General features: G+C 46.1%; 1 protein-coding gene across 1 annotated transcript in view; it reads right to left on the bottom strand.

The window, feature by feature from the left end:
- Nucleotides 1-13,014, bottom strand: part of tnfrsf21 (tumor necrosis factor receptor superfamily, member 21) — a 53,058-nt gene that overhangs the window by 6,509 nt on the left and 33,535 nt on the right. The window contains exon 5 of the mRNA XM_046291697.1: nt 4,143-4,356. Within this exon, the coding sequence (XP_046147653.1) occupies nt 4,143-4,356 (214 nt within the window). The remainder of the gene's footprint in view (nt 1-4,142; nt 4,357-13,014) is intronic.

Raw genomic sequence — 13,014 nt, 5'->3', positions numbered from 1 at the left:
CACTCACTGACAGCTTGGACCTTAGCGGAATCCATCTGAATGCCTTCAGCGGAAATAACGGAACCGAGAAAAGTAACGGAGGAGACATGAAAAGAGCACTTCTCAGCCTTCACGTAGAGACAATTCTCTAAAAGGCGCTGGAGAACACGTCGAACGTGCTGAACATGAATCTCGAGTGACGGTGAAAAAATCAGGATATCGTCAAGGTAGACAAAAACAAAGATGTTCAGCATGTCTCTCAGAACATCATTAAGTAATGCCTGAAAAACAGCTGGCGCATTGGCGAGACCAAACGGCAGAACCCGGTACTCAAAATGCCCTAACGGAGTGTTAAACGCCGTTTTCCACTCGTCCCCCTCTCTGATGCGCACGAGATGGTAAGCGTTACGAAGGTCCAACTTAGTAAAGCACCTGGCTCCCTGCAGAATCTCGAAGGCTGATGACATAAGGGGAAGCGGATAACGATTCTTAACCGTTATGTCATTCAGCCCTCGATAATCACGCAGGGGCGCAGAGTACCGTCCTTTTTCTTAACAAAAAAAAACCCCGCCCCGGCCGGAGAGGAAGAAGGCACTATGGTACCGGCGTCAAGAGACACAGACAAATAATCCTCGAGAGCCTTACGTTCGGGAGCCGACAGAGAGTATAGTCTACCCCGAGGAGGAGTGGTCCCCGGAAGGAGATCAATACTACAATCATACGACCGGTGAGGAGGAAGGGAGTTGGCTCGGGACCGACTGAAGACCGTGCGCAGATCATGATATTCCTCCGGCACTCCTGTCAAATCGCCAGGTTCCTCCTGAGAAGTGGGACAGAAGAAATGGGAGGGATGGCAGACATTAAACACTTCACATGACAAGAAACGTTCCAGGATAGGATAGAATTACTAGACCAATTAATAGAAGGATTATGACATAGTAGCCAGGGATGACCCAAAACAACAGGTGTAAAAGGTGAACGAAAAATAAAAAAAGAAATAGTCTCACTGTGGTTACCAGATACTGTGAGGGTTAAAGGTAGTGTCTCAAATCTGATACTGGGAAGATGACTACCATCTAAGGCGAACATGGGCGTAGGCTTGTCTAACTGTCTGAAAGGAATGTCATGTTCCCGAGCCCATGCTTCGTCCATGAAACAACCCTCAGCCCCAGAGTCTATCAAGGCACTGCATGTAGCACCCGAACCGGTCCAGCGTAGATGGACCGACATAGTAGTACAGGATCTAGATGGAGAGACCTGAGTAGTAGCGCTCACCAGTAGCCCTCCGCTTACTGATGAGCTCTGGCTTTTACTGGACATGAATTGACAAAATGTCCATCAAATCCGCAATAGAGGCACAGGCGGTTGGTGATCCTCCGTTCCCTCTCCTTAGTCGAGATGCGAATACCTCCCAGCTGCATGGGCTCAGTCTCTGAGCCAGAGGAGGGAGATGGTTGCGATGCGGAGCAGGGAAACACCGTTGACGCGAGCTCTCTTCCACGAGCTTGGTGACGAAGATCTACCCGTCGTTCTATGCGGATGGCGAGAGCAATCAAAGAGTCCACACTGGAAGGAACCTCCCGGGAGAGAATCTCATCTTTGACCACTGCGTGGAGTCCCTCCAGAAAACGAGCGAGCAGCGCCGGCTCGTTCCAGTCACTAGAGGCAGCAAGAGTGCGAAACTCTATAGAGTAATCCGTTATGGATCGATCACCTTGGCATAGGGAAGCCAGGGCCCTAGAAGCCTCCCTACCAAAAACTGAACGGTCAAAAACCAGAATCATCTCCTCTTTAAAGTTCTGGTAATTGTTTGAACAATCAGCCCTTGCCTCCCAGATAGCTGTGCCCCACTCTCGAGCCCGGCCAGTAAGGAGTGAAATGACGTAAGCAACCCGAGCTCTCTCTCTAGAGTATGTGTTGGGTTGGAGAGAGAACACAATATCACACTGGGTGAGAAAGGAGCGGCACTCCTTGGGCTGCCCGGAGTAGCAAGGTGGGTTATTAACCCTAGGTTCCGGAGGCTCGGCAGACCAGGAAGTAACAGGTGGCACGAGACGAAGACTCTGGAACTGTCCAGAGAGGTCGGAAACCTGAGCGGCCAGGTTCTCCATGGCATGACGAGCAGCAGACAATTCCTGCTCGTGTCTGCCGAGCATGGCTCCTTGGATCTCGACGGCAGTGTTACGAGCGTCTGTAGTCGCTGGGTCCATTCTTTGGTCGGATCCTTCTGTTATGCAGGTGAATGAGGACCCAAAAGCGACTTGGCGAAAACAGAGTCTTTAATCCAGTTTAAGGAAATAGCAATACTCCTAGACAAATCGGAGCGGTAAATAAAGCATAAAAACAATTTCACTCGTAATCACGAGAACTGACTGGAGACTCGATAATAAACTGCAGGTTGCCTCGGGAAGGCACTTGACCGTAGCAGACTCAGACACCTGCTCACCACGCAGCATCTGAGGGAAACACGACACGACAGGGCGATACAAAGACACAGCACGGTGAACAATAGACAAGGATCCGACAGGACAGAAACGGAAAACAAGGGGAGAAATAGGGACTCTAATCAGGGGAAAAGATAGGGAACAGGTGTGGGAAGACTAAATGATTGATTAGGGGAATAGGAACAGCTGGGAGCAGGAACGGAACGATAGAGAGAAGAGAGAGAGGAAGGGAGAGAGAAAAAGGGGAACGAACCTAAAAAGACCAGCAGGGGGAAAACGAACAGAAGGAAAAGCAAAATGACAAGACAATATAAGACAAAACATGACAGGTGTCCTGTGTGCGTAATCTGTAGGTCCATGTGCGTTCCATTTCTTCAGAATTGAAAGTAAACTGCCACGATGGATTTTATCGTCGATAGATATGTGAAAAACATCTTGAGGATTGATTCTAAACATCGTTTACCATGTTTCTGTCGATATTATGGAGTTAATTTAAGACTAACAGAGTCTTCTCATTGAAAACATCTGAAGTTCTTCAAAGGTAAATTATTTTATTTGAATGCTTTTATGGTTTTTGTGGAAAATGTTGCATGCTGAATGTTAATGCTAAATGGTACGTTAGCCATCAATACTGTTACACAAATGCTTGTTTTGCAATGGTTGAGAAGCATATTTTGAAAATCTGAGATGACAGTGTTGTTAACAAAAGGCTAATAAGCTTGAGAGCAAATAGATTAATTTCATTTCATTTGCGATTTTCATGAATAGTTAACGTTGTGTTATGCTAATGAGCTTGCTGATAGATTTACACAATCCTGGATACAGGTTTTTTTTCGTAGTTAAACGTGACGCAGAAAATGGAGCAATTTGTCCTAAACAAATAATCTTTCAGGAAAAACTGAACATTTGCTATCTGAGAGTCTCCTCATTGAAAACATCTGAAGTTCTTCAAAGGTAAATTATTTTATTTGAATGCTTTTATGGTTTTTGTGGAAAATGTTACATGCTGAATGCTAATGCTAAATGCTACGCTAAATGCTACGTTAGCCATCAATACTGTTACACAAATGCTTGTTTTGCAATGGTCGAGAAGCATATTTTGAAAATCTGAGATGACAGTGTTGTTAACAAAAGGCTAATAAGCTTGAGAGCAAATAGATTCATTTAATTTCATTTGCGATTTTCATGAATAGTTAACGTTGCGTTATGGCCATGAGCTTGAGGCTGTAGTCACGATACCGGATCCGGGATGGCTCGACGCAAGAAGTTAACACAGCGCGCATCCAACCCGGAAGCCAGCCGCACCAATGTGTCGGAGGCTACACCGTGCATCTGGCAACCTTGGTTAGTGCGCACTGCGCCCGGCCCGCCACAGGAGTCACTGGTGCACAATGAGACAAGGACATCCCTACCGACCACGCCCTCCCTAACCCGGACGACGCTAGGCCAATTGTGCGTCGCCCCACGGACCTCCCGGTCGCGGCCGGTTACGACAGAGCCTGGGCACGAACCCAGGGACTCTGATGGCACAGTACAGCACCCTTAACCACTGCACCACCCAGGAGGCCCAAGTTTTCATAGTTGATGACTTCCTATAATGGAGTATAGAATCAGGTGCAATTGGTAACCAGAAGGGGGCAGTAAACGCAAATACATCACCTCTGTAAGAGACGTTGTCTAGCATAGTTCCTGAAACAGGACTGCGTCATATGTGCTCACCTTTGGTAATGAACGAGCCGGTCCTGCTGAGGGCGGAGTCTTTGCTGGAGGTGGAGTCACAGCGGAGAAGGGGCTCTGATTCATCGGGGAAGAAACCCTTGATCCGGTGCACAGGAGACTGCTCCACCAGCATCCTAGGAGAATCCAAAGGCTTGTGGACAGGACTGTGGCTCGGGGTTACATTCACAGCGGTCATCAGCTGGTTCAGATCAAACTGCAGAGAGAGAGAAAGGAGGAAGAGAGATATATAGAGAGAGGGGGGGGGAGCGAGAGAGAGACAGAGAGAAAGAGCGGGTCAGAGTCACTGTCGGGAAACAATGGCTGAGAAAGCAGTGTCCTGAGTCACTCTGGTGTCCGGACAGAGCACAGGGACAGGACAGGGAGCTCCTGTGTGCCAAGCCCCAGCCCCATGCAGCCCGGGTCGAGTGACACAGCGGGGCCAACCTCCCAGCCCCCAGACCACCCACACTCGCGCGCCTCTCTCTTCCTTGCCTCAGGGAGCGTACACAACCAGGCTGGCTGAAAGGGATTCTGTGGACTTGCACAGACCGGAATGTACTGCCCACGGACCACATGTGCCCAGTCACACACTAACAGGCATAGTACACCACTGTGTCTGCCCTGGGGCACAGGGAAGACATAAATAACAGTCTTATTTGGTATGGTAATGGTGTGAACTGGTTGTGACCAGACCGGATGAGCTCATGGTAGAATAATATTTGTATTCGGTACTGTAGAAAGAACGGCTTTGCTCTGTGATGTGAAGCACAAAGGACATGGTAGAGGGCGTTTCATACAGGTGATGGAAATGCAATGGAATACAGTCAGTGTTAAAAATCCAATAAAACACAGTTCAATATGGCTTCACAGGAACGCAGTGGAAAACTTCTGATGCTAACATAAAATCTGATATAAAACAGCTCGATGTGGCATCAGACAGACTTCCCTTACTGTACATCTGTGTGTATGTATGACCCATATGCAGCCCCTGCTATCTCCCCTATTCAATAACAAGTTAGTCTGTGCACTAGGTGATGGATGACACACATCTACTGTGATAAGAGCACTGGTCCCTCCCGCCTCCCACAGAGAACAGCGAAATTATGTTACAAACAAATGTTACAAAACCTACCAACTAACCCTCAAGAGAAACCCCTAGAGGCTACAAAGAAAAGACGCATCATGGAGAGTTAGGAGAAAACAGGGGAAATGGTGTCACTGTTCCAGAAGCTTCTCTGAGTTGTCAGTTAGTAGCCAGTGACTGAGTCATTAGATGAGAGAGTGTGATCTGGCCGAGTCACTGACATAGCATGTAACACAGAACCACTTAGCCCTGATAAAATCCCAGGTTAGGGACAGTGACATTCATCACACCAACATACAGGTGCATGCACGCACACACATACACACACTCAAACACACAATAAACACACTAGAGGGTCATGCTCTGTGTAGGGAGGAACTACTGAGGCATCAGAGACACAGAGAACATCTACGTTTTAATTAGATCAAAAACAACACTTTAGTGAATCTGCTTAATAATCATTCCCTGCAGAGTGGCTGTGAATAATCCAAGTGAGTAATTACGAATTGTGGAGAGATGTGTTGCATGTCTATTCATAAACCCTATTCAGCAGAAAAATACAGTAGGCTCTGAAAAAACTGCAATGTCGTAAGAGATTGTGAGTAAAGAGAGCCTTTACCATTGAAGTGAATCTTCAAATGTTGCGGTTTCAAGACATAAGTGCTAATACTGAGACAACCTAGCATCACTTTGGTTATGTAGGACACTGGGTGTGTTGTTTATTTGTTGCAATCCCTATTACCAGCCTGTTCAACCTCTCTTTCGTATTGTCTGAGGTCCCCAAAGATTGGAAAGCTGCCACGGTCATCCCCCTCTTCAAAGGGTCTTGACTCTTGACCCAAACTGTTATAGACCTATATCCATCCTGCCCTGCCTTTCTAAAAATCTTCGCCAAGTTAACAAACAGATCACCGACCATTTCGAATCCAACCGTACCTTCTCCACTATGCAATCTGGTTTCCGAGCTGGTCATGGGTGCAACTCAGTCACGCTCAAGGTCCTAAGCAATATCACAGCCGCCATCGATAAAAGACAGTACTGTGCAGCCGTTCCTCATCGACCTGGCCAAGGCTTTCGACTGTCAATCACTGCATTCTTATCGGCAGACTCAATAGCCTTGGTTTCTTAAATTACTGCCTCGCCTGGTTCACCAACAACTTCTCTGACAGAGTTCAGTGTGTCAAATCAGAGGGCCTGTTGTACGGCCCTCTGGCAGTCTCTACAGCTGTGTCACAAGGTTCAATTTTAGGGCAGATCTTTTCAATGTATATATCAATGATTTCGTTCTTGCTGTTGGTGATTCTCTGATCCACCTCTATGCAGACAACACCATTCTGTATACATCTGGCCCTTCTTTGGACACTGTGTTAACAAACCCACAAACGAGCTTCAATGCCATAAAACACTCCTTCCGTGGCCTCCAACTGCTTTTAAATGCTAGTAAAACTAAATCCACGCTCTTCAACCGATTGCTGCCTGAACCCGCCCACCTGCCTGACTAGCATCACTATTCTGGACGGTTCTGACTTAGAATATGTGGACAATTACAAATACATACAGTGGGGCAAAAAAATATTTACTCAGACACCAATTGTGCAAGTTCTCCCACTTAAAAAGATGAGAGAGGCCTGTAATTTTCATCATAGGTACACTTCAACTGACAGACAAAATGATAATTTTTTTCTCCAGAAAATCACATTGTAGGATTTTTTATGAATTTATTTGCAAATTATGGTGGAAAATAAATATTTGGTCACCGACAAACAAGCAAGATATCTGGCTCTGACAGACCTGTAACTTCTTCTTTAAGAGGCACCTCTGTCCTCCACTCGTTACCTGTATTAATGGCACCTGTGTGAACTTGTTATCAATATAAAAGACACCTGTCCACAACCTCAAACAGTCACACTCCAAACTCCACTATGGCCAAGACCAAAGAGCTGTCAAAGGAAACCAGAAACAAAATTGTATACCTGCACCAGGCTGGGAAGACTGAATCTGCAATAGGTAAGCAGCTTGGTTTGAAGAAATCAACTGTGGGAGCAATTATTAGGAAATGGAAGACATACAAGACCACTGATAATCTCCCTCGATCTGGGGCTCCACGCAAGATCTCACCTCGTGGGGTCAAAATGATCACAAGAACGGTGAGCAAAAATCCCAGAACCACATGGAGGGACCTAGTGAATGACCTGCAGAGAGCAGGGACTAAAGTAACAAAGCCTACCATCAGTAACACACTACGCCACCAGGGACTCAAATCCTGCAGTGCCAGATGTGTCCCCCTGCTTAAGCCAGTACATGTCGAGGCCCATCTGAAGTTTGCTAGAGAGCATTTGGATGATCCAGAAGAAGATTGGGAGAATATCGAATGGTCAGAGGAAACCAAAATATAACTTTTTGGTAAAAACTCAACTAGTCGTGTTTGGAGGACAAAGAATGCTGAGTTGCATCCAAAGTACACCATACCTACTGTGAAGCATGGGGGTGGAAACATCATGCTTTGGGGCTGTTTTTCTGCAAAGGGACCAGGACGACTGATCCGTGTAAAGGAAAGAATGAATGGGGCAATGTATCGTGAGATTTTGAGTGAAAACCTCCTTCCATCAGCAAGGGCATTGAAGATTAAACGTGGCTGGGTCTTTCAGCATGACAAGGATTCCAAACACACCGCACGGGCAACGAAGGAGTGACTTCGTAAGAAGCATTTCAAGGTCCTGGAGTGGCCTAGCCAGTCTCCAGATCTCAACCCCATAGAAAATCTTTGGAGGGAGTTGAAAGTCCGTGTTGCCCAGCAACAGCCCCAAAACATCACTGCTTTAGAGCAGATCTGCATGGAGGAATGGGCCAAAATACCAGCAACAGTGCGTGAAAACCTTGCGAAGACTTACAGAAAACGTTTGACCTCTGTCATTGCCAACAAAGGGTATATAACAAAGTATTGAGATAAACTGTTGTTATTGACCAAATACTTATTTTCCACCATAATTTGCAAATAAATTCATAAAAAATCATACAATGTGATTTTCTGGAATTTTTGTTCTCATTTTGTCCGTCATAGTTGAAGTGTACCTATGATGAAAATTACAGGCCTCTCATCTTTTTAAGTGGGAGAACCTGCACAATTGGTGGCTGACTAAATACTTTTTTGCCCCACTGTAGGTGTCATGTTAGACTGAAATCTCTCCTTCCAGACTCACATTAAGCATCTCCAATCCAAAATTAAATCTAGAATCGGCTTCCTATTTCGCAACAAAGCCTCCTTCACTCATGCTGCCAAACATACCCTCATAAAACTAACCATCCTGCCGATCCTTAACTTCGGCGATGTAATTTACAAAATAGCCTCCAACACTCTACTCGGCAAACTGGATGTAGTCTATCACAGTGCCATCCATTTTGTCAACAAGCCCCATATACTACCCACCGCTGCGACCTGTATGCACTCGTTGGCTGGCCCTCGCTACATATTTGTCACCAAACCCACTGGAACCAGGTCATCTATAAGTCTATATTAGGTAAAGCCCCGTAGCACCATAGCAACACGTGCTCCAGCAGGTATATTTCACTGGTCATCCCCAAAGCCAACACTTCCTTTTGGCTGCCTTCCTTTCAGTTTTCTGCTGCCAATGACTGGAATGAACTGCAAAAATCACTGAAGCTGCAGACTTATATCCCCCTCTCTAACTTCAAGCATTAGCTGTCAGAGCAGTTACCGATCACTGTACCTGTACACAGCCAATCTGTAAATAGCACACCCAACTACCTCATCCCCATATTGTTATTTATCTTCTTGCTCTTTTGCATCCCAGTATCTCTACTTGCACATCATCATCTGCACATCTATCACTATAGTGTTAATGCTTAATTGTAATTATTTTGCCTCTATGGCATATTTATTGCCTACCTCCCTACTCTTCTACATTTGCACACACTGTACATACATTTGTCTCTATTGTGTTATTGACTGTACGTTTGTTTAGGTATAACTCTGTTGTTGGTTTTGTTGCACTGCTTTGATTTATCTTGGCCAGGTCCCAGTTGTAAATGAGAACTTGTTTTCAACTGGCTTACTTGGTTAAATAAAGGTGAAATAAAATAACAATATAAAAAAGGCATCTCTTATCTCTGCCTCTGTCATAGACAGAAGCCATGGGACACTGCAATCACTGATGTTACAGCTGACACTTAACATCTTCCCCAACAGAAGTGATGAAGGGGTTTCCTCCTACTTCTCCTCCTCCTCCCTCTGCTCACATAACATATTTACTGGCTGTCCTGAAACCAATTAGTCAGATAGATGCTATTGAGAGAAACCACACTGTCTTTCTGGTGTTCAAAGTAGTAGGGACCTTTGTCCCAACTGGGGATAAACCCAACAACCAACGAAGCACTAAACAATTTATATTGCTATTCACACAGTCCTAACACTTCTGGACAAGAGGAACCCCTATGTGAGAATGCTGTTCATTGGATAAAGTTCATCATTCAACGATATTGTTCCTTCCAAGCTCAACACCAAACTCAGGGTCCTGGGATCTGGACACCACCCTCTGCAACTGGATCCTGGACTTCCTGAAGACTAGACCACAGGCTGTGATGATTGGCAACAATACTTCACTCTGACTCTTAACAAAGGGGCCCCCCAGGGGTGTGTCCTGAGTCCTCTGCTGTACTCCCTGTTCATCCACGACTGTGTGCCTTTGCACGACATCAACTCCATCATCAGGTGTGCTGATGACACCACGGTTGTAGGCCTGATAACTACCAAGGACAAGTCAGCCTATAAGGGAGGAGGTATGTGAACTGGCATTGTGGTGCCAGTACAACCACCTCTCCCTCAACGTCAGCAAAACAAAGGAGTTGAATGTTGACTTCAGGAAGCAGAGGAGGGAACATGTCCCGATACACATCAACGGGACTGCAGTAGATAGAGTCAGTAGTTTTTAGTTCCTCGCCGTCACTGAGGACTTGGCATGGACCAGCACCACCAACCTTGTCAAGGGGGTGCAACAGCGCCTCTACTTTCTAAGGCGGATGAAGAAATTAGGCATGCTACCCTGGGTCCTCTCCAAATACTACTACATCACTGAAAGCGTCCTAACTAGTTGCATCATGGCCTGGTACAGGAATTACTCAATCTATCTGCGACCGCAAGGCACTCCAGCAGGTGGTGAAGATGGTCCAGTACATCACTGGGACTGAGCTCCTATCCATCCAGGACATCTACTCGAAACAGTGCCTGAGGAAGTCCCGCAGCATCATCAAGGGTCCCACACACCCCAGTCACGAGCTGTTCACTCCCTTACCATCGGGCAGACGTATTGGAGCACGAGGTCTGACACCAACAGGCTCAGAGACAGTTTCAATCTACAAGCCATCAGACTGCTGAACACTTGAACTGGACTGACTCTCTGCACCTTAGCACACATACACTCATTCACGCACGCACACAGACATACAATCATCCCCACAGACACACGTTGCATTGTCGAGAAGGAACCTGCAAATAAGCATTTCGTTGGAAAGTATATACCATATGTATCCTGTACTTACGACTAATAAAACTCTAAACTCATTCTGTTAAAGCAGTTTATGGGAAGTTGACCTGAGGTCTTCCATGCCACAGAGAGCCAACGTTTGTTTCATCTCTGTGTCTATATGCCTCATTCAGATGACAGTGCTTTTATAGCAGGTTTAAACGTGTCTATCTGGGGCACAGAGGAAAGAGGGAAACAGCCCCAGAAACACCTCCCATAGAAAACACATATCCTACTGCAACATAACATGCTGAGAAGATTGATGCTCCAACTTCAGCAGATTGGTTCTCATTTCACTTCTAGCTGTGGTTGCGAGGAGGGTGTTTTGTCTGCCGGCTCTTTTGAAATCACAACAAGTACATGTACTGTAAGTCAGATTCCTTGCTGTCTAAATAATTGTAACACGTGCCCTAGACCTTATCAGCGGCAATGAAACAGACAGTGGAAAGAAAAAACACATTATTTGGTATTTTGAACATATGGTTGGGCAAAACTGTTTTTTCAGTGGCATTATCAGTAAAATGATCTCTGTGTCCTGGTGTGTAGTGATACATTGTGCCAAGGCCCTTCAGCGTGAGTGGTTGCCTCATTTAACACTAACAATGCAGTGACATCAGTCAGGCTGTAACCAGCTGAGACAGAGGGCTGGAGGAGAGACTCACTCAGCAGCTATGGCTCACCTCTCCCTGGGACCATGACTTGGAGGAGTGGGTCATCTGTAAACTGAAACATGAGGACATCATGCTCCACACTCATACCAACACACGCTGACACATGCAAGAGCTGCATGTTCTGAAAGAGCTGCAAAACCTGGACCCGTACAAATCAGCTGTGCTAGACAATCTGGACCCTCTCTTTCTAAAATTATCTGCCGCCATTGTTGCAAACCCTATTACCAGTCTGTTCAACCTCTCTTTCGTATTGTCTGAGATCCCTAAAGATTGGAAAGCTGCTGCGGTCATCCCCCTCTTCAAAGGGGGTGACACACTAGAAACAAACTGTTATAGACCTATATCCATCCTGCCCTGCCTTTCTAAAGACTTTGAAAGCCAAGTTAAGAAACAGATCACTGACCATTTCGAATCCCACCGTACCTTCTCCACAATCCGGTTTCCGAGCTGGTCATGGGTGCACCTCAGTCAAGCTCAAGGTACTAAACGATATCATAACCGCCATTGATAAAAGACAGTACTGTGCAGCAGTCTTCATTGACCTGGCCAAGGCTTTCGACACTGTCAATCACCGTATTCTTATCGGCAGACTCAATAGCCTTGGTTTCTCAAATGACTGCCTCGCCAGATTCACCAACTACTTCTCAGACAGAGTTCAGTGTGTCAAATCGGAGAGCCTGTTGTCCGGACCTCTGGCAGTCTATAGGGGTACCACAGGGTTCAATTCTCGGGCCGACTCTTTTCTCTGTATACATCAACGACGTCACTCTTGCTGCAGGTGATTCCCTGATCCACGTCTATGCAGACGACACCATTATGTATACATCTGGCCCTTCTTTGGACACTGTGTTAACTAAAATCCAAACGAGCTTCAATGCCATACAACACTCCTTCCGTGGCCTCCAACTGCTCTTAAAAGCTGGTAAAACCAAATGCATGCTCTTCAACCATTTGCTGCCCGCACCCGCCCGTCCAACTAGCATCACTACTCTGGACGGTCTGACCTAGAATACGTGGACAACTACAATTACCTAGTTTTCTGGCTAGACTGTACACTCTCCTTCCAGACTCATATCAAACACCTCCAATCCAAAATCAAATCTAGAATGGGCTTTCTAATTCGCAACAAAGCCTCCTTCACTCATGCCGACAAACTTACCCTAGTAAAACTGACTAGACTTCGGCGATGTCATCTACAAAATAGCTTCCAATACTCCACTCAGCAAATTGGATGCAGTCTATCACAGTGCCATCAGTTTTGTTACCAAAACGCCTTATATACCACACACCACTGCGACCTGTATGCTCTAGTCGGCTGGCTCTCGCTACATATTCGTTGCCAGACCCACTGGCTCCAGGTCATCTATAAGTCTATGCTAGGTAAAGCTCTGCCTTATCTCAGCTCACTGATCACGATGACAACTCCCACCCGTAGCATGCGCTCCAGTAGGTATATCTCACTGGTCATCCCCAAAGCCAACAACTCCTTTGGCCACCTTTCCTTCCAGTTCTCTGCTGCCAGTGACTGGAACAAATTGCAAAAATCACTGAAGCTGGAGACGCACCTTTCCCTCACT

Source organism: Oncorhynchus gorbuscha, linkage group LG12 (genome assembly GCF_021184085.1).
Source record: "Oncorhynchus gorbuscha isolate QuinsamMale2020 ecotype Even-year linkage group LG12, OgorEven_v1.0, whole genome shotgun sequence".
Lineage (NCBI taxonomy): Eukaryota > Metazoa > Chordata > Actinopteri > Salmoniformes > Salmonidae > Oncorhynchus > Oncorhynchus gorbuscha.
The sequence above is the reverse complement of the archived record's forward strand: the minus strand, read 5'-3'. Positions and strand labels throughout refer to the sequence as shown.